Genomic DNA, 15,508 nt, shown 5'->3' with positions numbered 1-15,508 from the left:
GAAGGGTGAGGGAGGCCTCAAACAAGGAACAGAGGGGTGGGGCAGGCAGATGGCACCCCAGAGATGCAGAAGGGGAGCTGGGCAGGGATCCGAAAATGACTTTATTGAAGATGGAGTTGGCAAGACCTAGCTCCACTTCACCCCACCCCCAGAGCCTTTCCTGTCTCCCTCACTCACGTGCTTTCCACAAGCTCTGCACCTCCCTGCACCTGCCTGGATGCCCTGGGAAAGGCACTCTCTCCCCACTTATGACCCTGAGGTGGAGACCAAGTGCCTGAGCAGGCTGGCCTGTTTTTAAAGTGTTCTGACGTGCAGTGCTCCTGTTGGAAGGGGTGAGGAGCAGGCCGCAGGAGAGCTCCTCACGCCCTCCCAGCCCCGTGCTTGGGCTGGGCTCCATCTGCCCCAGAGCTGAAGGAGTAACGCAGGCCTGGAGAAGTGATTCTCTACGTACTTTCCTTGGTGTTCATGCTACTCCTCTTTCTTCCCTGGGGCCTGGGAGATGAGACCTCTGGGTGTTTGGTTTTTGTTTTGTTTGATGCTCCCAGGAAAATGAGAGAAAGTTCTGGGAAGTCAAGTGAGAGCACGCAGTCAAATCTGGTATTCCCAGCCCTCCCCGTCCTCCAGACCCCTGTTGATTATCCCGCGCAGGTCTCTCCTCAGGGTCCCCTGCCGAAGCCTTTCCCAATTGGCACTGCTGCGGGAGGTACTTCGAGACACGGAGGGGGTAGGAAGGGAGAGGTGGGGGCTGAAGGGACAGCCCAGCTCTAGTTTTTCCACCGAGTCTTTGTCCAAATCCTCAGAGCCCCGGGTGTGGAAGGCCTGTGCGTAGCGTTGGATCCGCTGCCTATTGAGATCCTGCCTGTCTTCCACCCTGTGGAATGCAGGAGGACTTGAGACACAGCCAGGACTTGAAGAGCAGATCCAAGAAAGATGCTTGTCTCTTATCCCCTGGTCCCCCCATCCCTGCCATTGCTGGCCTTTTCCCTTCTGTGCAGCCATGGTGGATGCCTGGGTCACTGGCCCCTTGGCAGCTAGGCCTCAGGAAGCAGCAGACTCTGCCACAGGCTCCCTGGATGCTTTGAGAAATCCAGGCTCCAGACGGGACCCCTTCCTCACCAGCTCAGTCAACAAGCATAGAGCCTAGGGAGCATACAGGCCTCCACAGGGACCCCAGGAGCAGAAAGCTGTCTGAGCAGAGGGACACCCTGCCGATGAGGCTTCTCAGGGGACACCTACCCCCGCATGTCACTCACCGCAGGAACCAGCGGTCCCCCAGGCCATACTCCCGTCCGCAGATCCCAGAGCGAGGCCACAGGCAGCGAGGCAGCTTCCGCTCCAGCATCACCGTGGTGGCCACGATCTGTGGAAGGGGACAAAAGGGAAAGTCAGAGATGAGGCTGGGTGCAGACAGAGGAAAGAGCGCTGCAGATGGAGAAGAAGGTGGGAGGAGGAGAGGATGCCGGGCAAAGGAAAACAGTCTAGCAATGCCAAGGAAACTTGGGAGTTCGTGGTTTCCCCAGGGGTGATGAACTACACTCCTGGATCTGGAAGGGGGGGCAGCCTTTGTTGACCATCTTCAGTGGGAGAGAGTTGATAGAGCTTGAGACCAACAGTTCTTTACCCAATGACCTGACATCCGTGATGCAGCCAGGCCAGAGGCAGGAGAAAGACAGGAGGCAGAAGCCCCATTCCCAGGAGCACAGGCACCAGACAAAGCAAATAGAAAGGGCTCTTAAGGGCTCCCAGATATTCTGACCCTACAGACATAAAGGCCACTTATAAATATAAACATCCCACTTAGAATATCAATATATATTCCTGGAGAAAATATTTTTCTCAGCGAACCTAATTTCCCAGCTTAGTTTTTCCACTCCGTTTTCTACACAGCATAGTTAAATGCCTTCCAGTTTGGGAAATTTCCATTATTTTGCTGAAATAATTTGTTTTAGATAAATTATTTACTAGGTGTTTTTAAAATGAGGATTTGATTCATCTCATGGTCTTCTCTCCCTATCTTGAAGATCTGGCTGAAGATAGCTTCTGCTACTATAGGAAGTTTGGGTGGCATTATTTTTTTTAACACATCCAGCTTTCCATATCAAATGTTGCAGACTTAAATATCATCAAGAAGACTTGATACTCCAGTTTTTATTTGGGAACAAAGTGTACAGAGTGCAGTTTTAGCCACTGTTAATTTTCTTTTGATTTATTTCTTGTTGATTCCTCTAGAAAACACTGAGCTTTTAACTGTTGAGAAAACTGTGAGGCATTCTTCTCAGCAATCCCAGTATTGCCTGGTTGAATTGCTAATCAGTGCTTCTGTACATTTTGCATGATTTTGCTTGCTTTGCCACAACTATCCAAACATAAGTGGGGTCAAGATATCCTGCCTCTCTCTCAGCTTGGCAGGTTCCTTGGTAGGAAAGTGATGACTTGCCCTAACCCTCCCAGCCACCAGGGGGCTCACCTGGGCCCTCCACAGCTCATCCCGCTCATGGGCCACTCGCCAGTGAGTGTCGCCCATCATGGCAATGAGGAGGTTGAGCATGAGCAGCGTGGCGATGATGGCGAAGGCAGCGTAGGTGATGCTGTACATGAAGGGCAGGTCCACGCTGTAGTTGGCTGGGCCATCAATGATGGTAAGGAATAGCTCGAAGGTGCTGAACAGGGCCATGGGGTAGTCGTAAAAGTGGCCCAGCTCTTCGGGGTCCTCTGTCTGGAAGATGATATAGAAGGCTGCTCCACCCAAGGGGGTGAGGGTTACCATGGCAACCATGCAGACGACCAGCCCACCCCGGGCTCTGCGTCCATGTCCATCCTGGTCCTTTCATCTCAATATCATCAGCTCTGCAGTGCTCCAGATTTTGGGTTTTTATGGTCCCTAGTTTTCTATGAGCCTCATCTTCTTGACCCTAAGAGCCACCTCTCCCTAACACTCCCGATTTTTCTGACCTCTGGAGGATGTCCCATCCTCTGACATCATATGGTCTCCTCTCTGATCTCTGCATTACTCCTCCTCCCCAAGTTTAGCCAGAGCCAGTGCCCCCTAGACTTTCTCATCTCCTCCCTGCCTTGGCCCCTGGTCCTGGACAGATGATTACCTGAAGCAAAGCCCAGGATGACCACAGCCATCAGCCAGCAGAATCGCATCAGATCGCCAAAAATCATCTAGAGGGAGCAGGAGGCAGAGAACATCTGCACACATTCCCCAAGCAATTGCCCCATCCAACCTCTAACAGGTCTAACCCCGACAAATCTCACAGCTTCACCCTCCAGGACAGGGATTGCCTATCTGGCCTGCAGACCAGATCTACCTGGCCTGTTTTGGTGTGGCCTTTGAACTGAAAAGGGTTTCTACATTTTTAAAGGATTGTTAAAAAAGAAGAAAAACATGCAGTGAGGCCATGTGTGGCTTGCAGAGCCTGGAATGTCTACTGTTCGGCCCTTTATGGGACTGTCTGCTGACTGCGGCTCTGGGGCCTTTCTGTAGGGAGCTTGTGGGGAGGACTGACCTTCTGGATCATGATGGTGAAGGGGCCTAGCATCTGGAATCCTCGGGCGAAGTACATGACGTTGCACCAGCCCAGCACGAGTGCAAAGGACATGGGTACCACCTCCCCGCTGGCACTGATGAGCCGCATCACCATGGTCACCAGCACCATGAAGGCATAGGTGATGCTGGGGGAGCAGGGAGGAGGGTGTGAGGGGAGGGCTGGGATAATCCTGGGGACCTGACAGCAAGAATGTAGCTGGGAAAGTACCCACACATGCAAATTCAGCCTCTCCACACTCAGTGCACAGGGTCATACACACAGCACTAGAGAGGGGACTCTGGAGCTAAGTTTCTTGAGAGGTCAGGAATCCAGGGAGTGGAACTGGAGCCCTGTTGAGGGAAGGGATGAGAGTAAGAGGAAGGAAACTCACATGAGGACATGGAATGGGCCCCCAAGGATGGTCTGTCCAAAGAAGTGAGTGACCCCCATTCTGAAGATGTCTGGAATCTGAAGAGAAGTCAGGGAGACACAAAGGCACTCAGATACCGGAACTCAGGCTGGATTCCTGGGGCAGACAGCCTCACCCAGATTCTATCCACACCTCACCTCTACCAGCAGGATGATGATAGCCCCAATGACAGTCACCAGCTCCCCCACAAGCCGGATGTCATCCTTAGGGGTCACATAGGCTTCCTGATAGGGGAGAAGATGGGTCAAAATACTCAGGACTTTCAGGCATCTGCCCTGCATTTCCATGGTGCCCAGGGTCACCAGCCTCAGCAGATTCTTTTTAATCTGTTAGGTTTGGCTCCTCTCAAACTCTGCTCTCAGAGTAAGAGCATATGTGTGTTTCCGTGGGTGTGCATTTGGAGTTTGTACCAATATATTTGAGATTAGAGCAAGGGGAGAAATGGTGTGAGGAAGGGAAGGGACACCAGTCTGAGAACACAGAGTCAAGTCCTGCCCTGCTGATCTGCTCCTACAAGGATGTCACCTGAAGTAGCTTCTGCTGTAAGAGTGTGTTGTCCCGGGGGCTCGTGCGGTTATTGGTCCTGGGCTTGAGGGGGCGGTAGATGCAGCATATGGTGAAGCAGATGATGTACAGCAAGTATATGGCACCCAGCATGCAGAAATATGGCCGCCCGTACCGCTTCCACTTGAGGCTCACCAGCTCCTTCACTGGTGTCTGGTCCAAGATCTGGCGAGCCTGCAACAGAAAGAGAACAGGCAGGGCTGGGCGAGGTGGCTCACGCCTGTAATCTCAGCACTCTGGGAAGCCGAAGCAGGAAGATCACAAGGTCAGGAGATCGAGACCATCCTGGCTAACACGGTGAAACTGTGTCTCTACTAAAAATACAAAAAATTAGCCAGGCCTGGTGGTGGGCGCCTGTAGTACTAGCTACTCGGGAGGCTGAGGCAGGAGATAATGGCCTGAACCTAGGAGCAGAGCTTGCAGTGAGCAAGATCGTGCCATTGCATTCCAGCCTGGGTGACAGCAAGACTCCATCTCAAAAAAAAAAAAAAAAAAAAAAGAACAGGCAGCTCAGAGACTCTGACACCCCTCCCCAGACACAGCCTGCTGTGATGAACCGTACCTCCCGCTTCTTGGTGGTGATGATAAGTTCCAGCAGGGACTGCTCATCCCCTGAGGAGTCGATCTCCGTGAGGTCATATAGAGTCGAGGTCAGTGGTCCATATGTCCACTGGGTGTGCTTCCGCTTCTGCATCAGGTGCTGGAACATCTAAGGGAAAGTGAAGATGACTCAGGAGCAGTAAGCAAAGGGGACAGTCACAGAATGTGGACAGGATGCATGTGCAGGAGGATAGCACCCCTGGAGAGGGTGGCTGCCCTTTCATTTTGATGACAGCCTTTAGAGGGCAGAAGAACCCACATTCACAGTGATGCCCTAGGTTCCTCGTCCTCTCCCATGACTCCCTCCAGAGCTTGGAAAGGGGAGACGAGAGGCTGGAGGGCCCTGCTCTGGGGGCTGAAAGGGAAGGTGGGCTGGGGCATTACAGACAATCCCAGCTTGGGATCTAGACTCTGTAACCCCCAATGCCTCAGGGGAAAAAGAGTGGGCAAGAAAGAGAACAGGTAACAAGAGTAAGAGGGGTTGAAAATTTTATATAAGTTGAGAGTGGGACCTAAGCATCAGGGATCGTGTTCACCTCTGTTTCTCCCAGGGCCAGGGGGTAGGTTGAGGGTCATTAGAAAGACACCTCAGGGATGGGGAGTGTCTCTCACCACAGTGTTACCCTCCACTCCAGCCAGCTTGAAGGGGGTGAGACCCTGGTGATTGGGCACGAGGTCCAGGGGCTGCAGGTGGTCCCCATGTCTATCGTAGGACAGCAGCAGGTTGTACATCTGGCAGGCAAAGGTTTTGTTGGGCTGGAGGATGAGGATGTGTAACACTGTGTTTCCTGGGGAGGACACAGGGTATCATGTGGCCACTGGCCTAAAGTCCCCATCCCCACCCTGGGGTCTTCCTGAAGGTCCCAGCCCCTGTCCTCACCCTGCCCCTCGCTCCCAGCAGCATCTCAGCTCCCCTCCCCATCCCAGCTCTTACCCAGGGAGTCCTGGGCCCGGATGTCAGCTCCATGCTCAATGAGCAGCCGCACGATCTCCTCGCTGTTCACACAGGCAGCAAAGGACAAAGGGTGCTCCCCTGTGGACACAGAGAGATCCATGGCAGGAGAGCGCAGGATGGCAGGATCGGGTGGGCAGTCTCCCCCAAGTGACAACCTTCTCTTCCCCCACATCTCAGCTGAGGGCTTGGGGACAATTTTCCTGCAGAACCAGAGGGAGGGTCGTGGGGTAAATTGGCCTCTAACCTAATTAAGCCCTCAAAGGATTGTTCCTCTCAGCTGCCCAACAGATACAGCTGAAGGCAGGATCCTCCTCTGCCTGGCCCTGCTCTGCCTTGCCCACCTTTCCAACCTGCCCGTCCTCCAAGCCCAGCCCTGCTCTCACCAAAGTAGATGAGGTTGTGGGGACTACGGCGGAAGGTAGTGCCTGTGGCTCTGGCAGAGACACTGGCCCTGCGGGCAAGCAGGGCTCGCACCAGGTTCACGTTCTGGTTCACAACAGCGATGTGCAGTGCAGTCTGACCTGGCCCAGAGACAGCTGTCAGTCACGGGTCTGTCCCCAGGATCCTGCAGGGGGTCCCTCCTATAAGCACCCCTGGTCTCTTTCCCTTGGGGGCAGCCTGAGACGGAGAACAGGGAGCCCTCGGGTGTTCAGGATTCCCAGGGGATCCAGCTGCTGCCCATCTCTTCCTCTTCTCTAGGCCCCCTGGCGTTTCAGGGGGCAGGCATTCTAGTGATGGGCAGTCAGGACTGACACAGAAGGGAGGCAGAGAAGAGAAAAAAGAGTAGGAGGCTCAGATCCCCTTTGTCTTTCCCAAATTATCCACCAGAGACTGACTTGAAATACCCCATCAGTCACTCCTGCTCTTCACCCCAGGCCCGTGGGCCGCTCACCCTCATACAGCTCAGATGTCATGGGCTCAAAGACCAGCTCCGGGGCAGCCTCCATCAGCACCATGGCGGCCTCCAGGTTGTCATAGAGGGCAGCTATGTGTAGCGCCGTTTCCCCCATGGCTCCTGGCATTTACAGAGAAGTGGGTTATGTGGCTTCCATGGGACAGGGGATTGGGGACAATAGATTCAGAGGCCAATAGCACAAGGTCCTGGGCAATCCTGGGAGGCCCCACGCGTGGGGCTCACCTAGGAGATCATGCTGCGTGTCTGCTTCTTACCTCGCTGGTGCACCTCGCAGTCCTCATACTTGAGCAACTTGTTCAGGGCCTGGACATCATTCTCTTTGGCAGCTAGAAGGAGAGGAGACTCCCAGATCCTACAAAGGAATGGATAGGAAAGCTGGAAACAGTAAGCATACCTAGCTGTGGAGGGAGAGACCCTGGCTTGACTCCATTATACACAGAGGTGTGTGCCTCAGCAGCAGGAACCTCAGGGTCTTCAGTCAAGGCAGGTGGGGCCATCGATGTCTTTTCTCTTTACAGTCAGTAAATACACATCAACTTGTTGCCCATTTTGCCTACGTTTGAGATTGTCCGTGACTGGTTTCCTTCCCCCTCCCTCCTGGGGTCCTGGGACCAGAACGTATCATGTGTGAATGTATTATCAGTGCATTTCAGGTACAGAGGGGAGGAGTTCTATTTAGACATGTGGCTTACCTGCTAACCAGTTTACCCCTGGAGTGGTCCTGTTTTACCCTCACCAGGTGCCCTGAGATTGCCCTCCAGGATAAGCCTTGTTTTGCATGGACCGAGGAGTGCAAGGAATTCCTGTCTCATATTTGTGGAGGAAGCCATATGCAGAGGCTAGCAAGATTTCTCCTGTTGCACCATCCTCTGCCTACTCAACCTTCTAGGCAGAACCCTTCAATACTGGTACTTCCCTCCCAACAATAGCATCTTCAGGGCTTAACACAAAAAACAGTGGACCATAAGAACAAGCCTGGCTCCCGGCTTCCTTTCCTCCTAGGTGTTCATTCATTCATTCATTCATTTTCTATCTCTTCCTTTCTGTCTCTCGTCTTTCTTCTCACATCATCTCAACAATCTTCCTTCTTAAAGTGGACCCCTGGATCAGCAGCAGCACATGAGCCCTTACAAGAAATGGAAATGCTCAGACTGACCCTTCCACCTAGCAAATCCAAATCTGCAATTTAAGATTTCCAGCTGATTCCTGGGCATATGAAAGTTTGAGAAGCATTGCTCAAGTGGTCCTTGCATGCAAAAACCAGTGGCAATAAATCAGAGACAAGCTCAGGGGTCTCAGTTTCTAAACAGCTCACATTAAAGTTTGCGAAGCAGTGTTCTCCATCATTTTCAGACCAGCTGTCTAGAGGACTTTAGGTGCTACTTTGTTTTGGCTATTGGCCCCTAAGACATAAACTATGGCCAACAATGATAGATGCAGAGAAAAAAAGAGAATCCATTCTAGAGGATTCATTCATTGAATTTCATGTGAATCTGAATGTCCCATTCTGCCCTCTTCTGACCCTTCTTGGATTTACCCAATTTGGGATTCATGGATCAGTTTCTTTCCCTGAGTCAGATTAGTCTCCACTTTTCGCTTGTTTTAGGCAAAATTGTCTTCTCTGACTCCCCAGATCATCTCTTTATTCTTATTCCTACTGTGTGCTAAAAAATCTCTTTTAAAATTAGAACTTACCCCAACTAAGACACATGGGTCCCTTTGATTCAATTTTCTCTCTTGGCCTGGAGCCATTTGGTCTTTCTATGGGAGTAAATGAAATAACTCTATTTATCTATAATTTGACAATTATGTGACATACAAAAAGACATAGACAGGAGCTCACATTCTAAAATGCTGGCAGTGGCAAGAAATTGAATCCAGAGCTGGAGGTGGGAGGGCAATCAGAGAGGAGACATCAGCTCACTCATCTCCTCTGCCCTGACCCGATGCACAGCAGCAGCCACCAGGTCCTGTCAGTTCAACATGGAAAGCTCTCTCTTCATTCAGTCCCTACCTTCTTGCTCCTGCTAATCTTCATTAATTCAAGTCCTCATTCTCTAGCCCAAGATTAGCAAAATATTCTTTTAACCAGTTTCCCTACACTCTATCCCCATCTATCCTTCTTGATGCTGTTGAGATAATCTTTCCAAATGGCAAATGCAAAAGTCCAATGGGTCCTTAAATGCTAAGGATAAGGAACACAGAAGCTCTTTAAGGTCTTTGTGCAACTACTTTTCCACCCTCCGCATGTCCCACCCACTCCTTAGACCTGGCATTTTGGTCTCATCCTGTCTCAGCACTGCAGAGCACACCATTCTCCCTATGTCTGTGCCCATGGGGCTCTTTCCTTCTAGAATCCAACTCCCCCAGCCCCCAGTTCATTGTGTCTTCTGTACCGCCTATGCTTAGAAATACGCCTAGAATGGTGTAGATGCTCACTGACACCATCTGTAGAGTGAATGAATCAGCAGCAATGCCAAAAGGTGGTTTGACTTAACTGTTCCTTATTATTTTCATCAGCTGCCCCCTAAGCCAACCTTCAGCAAGCATGTATAAGTGAAAAATAGAACACTTGGTATGCAAACACAGCTTCAAAACAAGTTTTCTACATTCCCTTCATCACCACCACATCAACCATTTGCACAAAGCTCTCCTCTCTAGATACCCTACACTGGGGGAAAAACAATCGCTAGCACCACACACACACACATATACAGATGCACGGAAGGTCTTCACTCTCTCCTGTGGCCTTACTTTTATTTCAGCATCTTTCACTGGGTGCTGTAATTGCTATGTATCTGTGTCTCTTCCTCTATGCTAAGAGTACTCGAGGGCAGAGACCAGTCACTAACTCATCTTTATATTCCTTCTCTGCCCTCCTCCAATATGCTTCCACGTTTGTGTCCCATTTTGACCAAATGTGTGAATGATTGATGGCAAATCTAGACATGGGTCCGAGAGAGCACCTTTTCCAAGTCCAGAGTTCTACTTGCTGTATCCTAGATGTTAGTGGTGGTATAGTCGGTGGCAGGCTCAAAGATTCCCCTTTGGTCCCTACGCATCTCTGAAGCTAAAAGTGTCCCCCATAAACCTCCATTTCCTATGAATTCATTTTTCAGCCTCTGCTGACACTCTAGTGGCCTGGGGAAAACAAAAAGCTACTGTCAGACCGAGAGTTGCTAGCGTTACCAAACAAAAATACAAGATGCTCAGTTAGATTTGAATGTTAGATGCACAATTTTTTTTTAGTATAAGTATGTCACATGCAATATTGGGATACACTTATACTAGCAGCTTATTTGTTATCTCAAATTTAAATTGAACTGAGTGTCCTGTATTTTATCTGGCAACCTAGCCAGACCACACCCTGTGTGAAGAACCAGCTTATGACCCAACCCAGCAAGGTTTGTAGAGAACTAGCCTCCTCTGACTGCAAATCCAGAATCCAGCAAAAAGGTGGTCCCTGCATGTGGATGGGTTTTGAAGGTGTCCAGCCATCTCTTGCAATAACCTCATATGCCCACAAGGGGACAGCACAGAAAGCCCTAGCTCACCTGCTTGGGAGTAAGGCTGACCTCAAAACACCTGACTCTCCTTGGGTCCCTGAAGGAGGTGCACAGAGCCGATCTATCCAGAGATTCCTGCGCTTGGGGGATAAATAGATTTTTCAGTAGCAACTCATCATGGGAGTTTAGATCACAACACGGGGGTCAAGGGCAGGGACACAGCTAAGCACCCTGCACAGGACAGCCCTCACTGCAAAGAATTATCGTGTCCAAAATGTCAATAGTGCCAAGGTGGAGAAACCCTGATTCAGAGGTACAATTATTCATAATCCGTTTTAGAATGAGGAGTCTTCACTGTAAAAGGAATCAGAAATATCCTACACATAAAAATGTTTTCTTATGGATCATTAAATACTCAACTAAGGGAGAAATGAAAATAAAAAAGAAAGAAAGAAAGATGAAGCCTTTTAAGCTCCTACTGATGAAGTAGTCAAAAGAGATTATAGAGCAAATCTGAAATTGTAACAATATGAAAGGTATTTTCAGATTCTAGAATGTTTTCTTTTACTAGGCAATTAATTATAATAAAATTGAATGGTCTAGTTGAACATTAGAGTGGTGAAAACCCAACTAAAGGGTTCCTGGCACAAAATCTAGCACATTATTGAGCAAACAGATCAATGACTTCCCTCTCAGGGTTGCCTCTGGGCCACCAGGGAAAGATTCCTGACTTCCTCTCTCCATCTCCTCCACCCCATGCCCTCATCTGCTCCTCCATCCTTGTAGATATGTGCACTCTGTGCATGGGTCCAGATTGGGTTTTAGTTGCTGGGAAAAAAGGCAGGATCACAAGACTCTTGAGAAAAGTTCAAATAAGATTTTTAGAGCTAGAAAGGCCCCCAGAAATTGAGTCAAATCTGCTCATGTAACAGCTGGAGGAAGCAAGTCAGAGACAGCCATGATGCATGCCCCACTGGTCATTTCTTGGTCACGATTCTCAGTGTTAATCAGGGCTGGAAGAGGAGTTAGAGAAGACAGGCATAGGTCCCACTGGTCTCACCACAAATACCTTTCCCACCAGCGAGTGTGCCCTCTGGGCAGGGCTGGTGCTGGTACACAACAGAGCTGCTCGGAGTGCATGGCTCCTTGCATTCCTGGGTGGATACAATGCTATGTGGGGGAAGTTCATGGCCCCTCTCATTCCTGCAGCATCTCACTCATGATCACTTTTGCTCTTTACAACCCTCTAACATCGGCTGAATAGTTCTCCCATGCTTCAGAAAAGGAAACTGAAGCGGCATAATCAAATCATTGCCAGAAGATCACATGGAGTTAAAGGCAGGATGCCTGGCCAAGAATCCAGCCCCAGGCTCTGACCACTAAATTATGTGGTTCTTCTAGTTTTATGGCTCCTCCTGATTTTTCTTGGAGGTTGGGGGGGCAGGCCTGAGCAGTGACCACAGATGAAGGAAAGAGCGGTAATGTGTGGGGTGGAGGAGGCATACATTGGGCACTTGTGAGCCACCTCCCTCCAGCTCATGTTCCTGGCAGTGGGGATGAGGAAGCCAAAGTGGTTGTTTAGAGATTTGGAATCGGCTGCCATCCTAAGTGCCATAGCTCCTTTTGTGCACATGTCTATCTGCGCATTTGCAAGTAGGCATGTATGTAAGTATTTACCGTAGCAGGCGAGCACAATATACCAGAGAAGCCCGGGCTGACTTTTCAGACCCTTGATTCACATATTTCATGCAGGCATTTAACCCTAAGAAAAGCTCCAACAAGCATGGCATTCCCTCCAAATTGCTCCTTAGATGACGAGGTGTCAGCATATGGGCAGGAGTATGTTCAGGTTAAGCAGCCACTATGAAGCTGCCCAGGACACCCCACAGCAGCTGAAATCAGATCTCACACTTCCTCCTCTATGCTTCCAGAACACTCATTTATACCCTTCTAGTGATGTCCACTAAGCTCACCTTTAGCCCAAGTATGAGCCTATCAGTAAACTTTGCTCCTAGGCATGAGAACTCCCTGAGAGCAGAGACTGTGCCACGTTCATTTTCTGCAGAAAGGTGGAGTGCCTTTTGTTCAATAAATGTGTAATGCGTTAAATATCAGGAAGTGAGAAAATCCAAGCCCAAGGGAGAGATGACCTGGAAGACATGGGAGAAAGTTGAGAGCTTGACTTGGATCTCAACAATGTAGATTTAAGCAGAGGGGGTTGCATGCTAAGCCCCAAGAAACGTCCACTGTAGAGAGAGGAGTTTTGGGTTACCAGTCATCCTGGAGAGACTCAAAGCCTTCCTTTCCCACTAGACCATCCTGTACCCCATGGAATCCCACCCAATCCCACCCCACAGTTCTCCCGCTGAGTCCCCTTTGGAACAAATTCAACTTCATTTACTTGCTCTGGGGTTCTGAGCCTGCCCCATTCATAGGGGGATAACAGGGCCCACCTTCCATTATTGTTACAGGGATGACAGAGATAAGGCAGGTGGTAGTATCTAGTACAGCACTGGGTTCTCAATCATTGTGTGCTCCTTTCTTCCATTAGCTCACCCCTCACTTGTCCATATTGTTCCTATTTACTTAGTCATCCCATGTTTATCTCAGTGCCCCCATGCCTTCTCTTTAGTTGACGGCACAGATTAGGAAACTCCCCTTGCAGGCAATTTCAGCATCCTTCTGGGAAGTGCCCACCCAAAGGAGAGTCATTGCTCTGGACACCTGATATCCAGGAAGAAGAAGACCAAGAAAGTGCAGAGGCCAGTGGGGAGATCAGGGCAGGGAGGGGGGAATCCCTCCCAAGGGTGACATCAAGCCTTTCTAGCCAAAGGCTGCAGAGGCAGCCCCCATATGATCTGAGGAAAAGTAGGGGCAGACAGGACATGCGGAAGCAGCCTATTCTCAGCCAGACTCAGCTCAGGGCCTCCACTCTGCTCTCCCCTGATATCCCACACAGGGAATCTCCACCACCCCTTCTACTCCCCCAGGCCTTTCTGTACTCTGTGCCTGGATCCCCTGACCCTGGGGTCCTAAGAGTGGGAAGAGGATGAGTGAAGCCAGTGAGGACAACCTACTCTCTAACAACAATGCCATTCTGTTGCCCCAAGATGTCATCAGCCAAACATGTGCTCCAGTCCCCACTCTCCCAGGCCTTTGGGGTAGAGGTGGGCGGCTAGAGTGAGAGACGGGAAGCCACAATTCACAGAAGGAGACCATCCCCAGCCCAGAATCCTTCAGCAAAAGAAAACACAGGGGCCTCCAGGAAGCCTCCCTGATCAGGCTAAAGCAGGCTCCTACTCCTGGGGACAGGAAAAAACCCAGACACAAAGACTTCAGGCTTTCCTCTATGAACAGACATAGTATCTGCCTCCTTTGTGACCCAGGGAAAGCCCCAACAGGCAGGACTTCTTTCTAGCATGCCACCAGCTGGGTAGGGAACTCTATTAGAGACCTTGAAGAAGAGACCACAGGCAGGGATAGCCCCGAGTTCCGATTCCCTGCTCCTCTCCGCCTCTGTACTCTAAGCTGTCATGGTGAAGAAAGCAGCATATGGGTTTAGGAAATTTTCAGAAGCTGGAAGCAGCCAGTGAATTTCCTTAGGGCTTAAACTCTAGAGTCTCGATTTCCACCACCTGAATGCAGGAGAGCACAGGTCCTCAGAACATCTGTTATTTTGACCCACTTCCCCCACATCCCCACGCACATTAAGAGAGAGAAATAAACCTCAAGGTTGGGTTTGAGCTTTGTGGGTCTTCATATCTCCCCAGTGCTGGGCAAAGGCCTTGGTCAATGTCTAATGAGACAAATGCATAGGAATGGTAACTTTTTTTCACATTTTGTCTTATTTTCTGGTTCCTGGTGTCTGCGGTTCTCTCTGCTTCATTCATTCAATCGTTCACTCATTCCTCCATGCGAACATACGTATACTATGTGTTCCTGCCAGAGAGACTGTTCTAGAGGCAAGCAGTCGAGATACAGAAGGCATTGTCCTCATCTGCCATCCCCTCTTGTCCCCTCTTGGGTATAGGGGCTATGATGTTCTATCCTTACAAGCCCCAGCAAGGTGCCTGGCCCTTAGGGAAGTACTCACAAGAGGCGTGCAGAATTGAATTAGATCTTAAGATAGTAAACACCTGTGCCCATCTCAGCCCCATCCTCTTTCACCAGCCCTACATGCTGAGGCTCTTGAGACAGAATGCTCCCAAGGAGCCAGTCCGGGCCTGGGAGCACCATCTGTCCAGCCAGAGGTGCCAAACAAAGATGGGAGGTGAGAGAGGGGTGAGGGGTAGAGGTGCAGGCCCGGGGAAGTGGGAAGGGAAGCAGACCAAGGGGGCTTTACCTCTTCTGCTGCAGCAGGTTCTGCTCATCTCGGCTCTGGGCCCAGGACTCCCGTCTCTGGAACCATCTGCAGAACTTGCTCCACAGGCAGAAAATTAGCCCTTTCTCCTTGGGCAGTGACAACCCCATGGGGTGTAGGGCCGGCTCCTTGGGGGCCTGAGGCCCAGGCCAGACCCTGACGGGACTCAGCCTTGGGGCCACATCAGGCCCCCCAAGGGCCGGCCCGCCCTCTCCCTGTAGAGGTCCCGTCTCCTGTCTCCCGCCTTCCTGATGAGTTCCTTGGGAGTCTCCCAGCTGCCCCAGCCAGTCTGGAGAGGGCTGTGAGTTTGTTACACTTGGCAAAGCCAGCCAGGACTCTGCAGGGCTGGCCTGTCGGGAGCTCCTGCTGGGAGTGAGCAGGAGGAGCCAAAGCTGCATGGACACTCCCTCCCTTCTCCCAAATTACCTGAGATTTAAAGAGACAGGCCAGCCACAGACCTGCCTACCAAGGGGGCCTTGTGCCAACTCCAATTCTTTCTCCACCCAGGGCTCTCTCCCTGCCCCCAGGCCAGTCACAACCGGGGAGGCCTTCAGAGAGACTGGTGAGGCCTCGCTTGGACGTCAGAATACCCAGTGGCCTACCCTGAGAGACTCTAGGCAGTGAGAAAGGAGGGGAGGGGTCAG

The 15,508-nt window shown here is 50.8% G+C and overlaps 1 protein-coding gene across 2 annotated transcripts; it reads right to left on the bottom strand.

Moving 5' to 3' along the window:
• Positions 1 to 78: 78 nt before the first annotated feature.
• On the bottom strand, positions 79 to 15,200 carry TRPV6 (transient receptor potential cation channel subfamily V member 6). 2 transcript variants are annotated; one of them, XM_033192580.1, is made up of 15 exons: positions 14,847 to 15,200; positions 7,253 to 7,350; positions 6,975 to 7,097; positions 6,466 to 6,603; positions 6,062 to 6,160; positions 5,740 to 5,915; positions 5,090 to 5,236; positions 4,489 to 4,701; positions 4,101 to 4,187; positions 3,925 to 4,001; positions 3,513 to 3,678; positions 3,102 to 3,168; positions 2,468 to 2,736; positions 1,254 to 1,360; positions 79 to 871 (listed from the first exon to the last, which is right to left on the bottom strand). In XM_033192580.1, the coding sequence occupies exons 1-15, from the start codon at positions 14,972 to 14,974 to the stop codon at positions 589 to 591; spliced, it is 2,178 nt and encodes a 725-aa protein (XP_033048471.1). In that variant the 5' UTR covers positions 14,975 to 15,200; the 3' UTR covers positions 79 to 588. The 2 variants fall into 2 exon arrangements, with proteins under 2 accessions (XP_033048471.1, XP_033048470.1); XM_033192579.1 differs by lacking the exons at positions 7,253 to 7,350; positions 14,847 to 15,200 and having other exon boundaries at positions 6,466 to 6,598; positions 6,975 to 7,098.
• Positions 15,201 to 15,508: the final 308 nt, after the last annotated feature.

Source organism: Trachypithecus francoisi, unplaced genomic scaffold, assembly GCF_009764315.1.
Source record: "Trachypithecus francoisi isolate TF-2019V2 unplaced genomic scaffold, Tfra_2.0 Lachesis_group4, whole genome shotgun sequence".
In the NCBI taxonomy this organism is placed as follows: Eukaryota; Metazoa; Chordata; class Mammalia; order Primates; family Cercopithecidae; genus Trachypithecus; species Trachypithecus francoisi.
The sequence above is the reverse complement of the archived record's forward strand: the minus strand, read 5'-3'. Positions and strand labels throughout refer to the sequence as shown.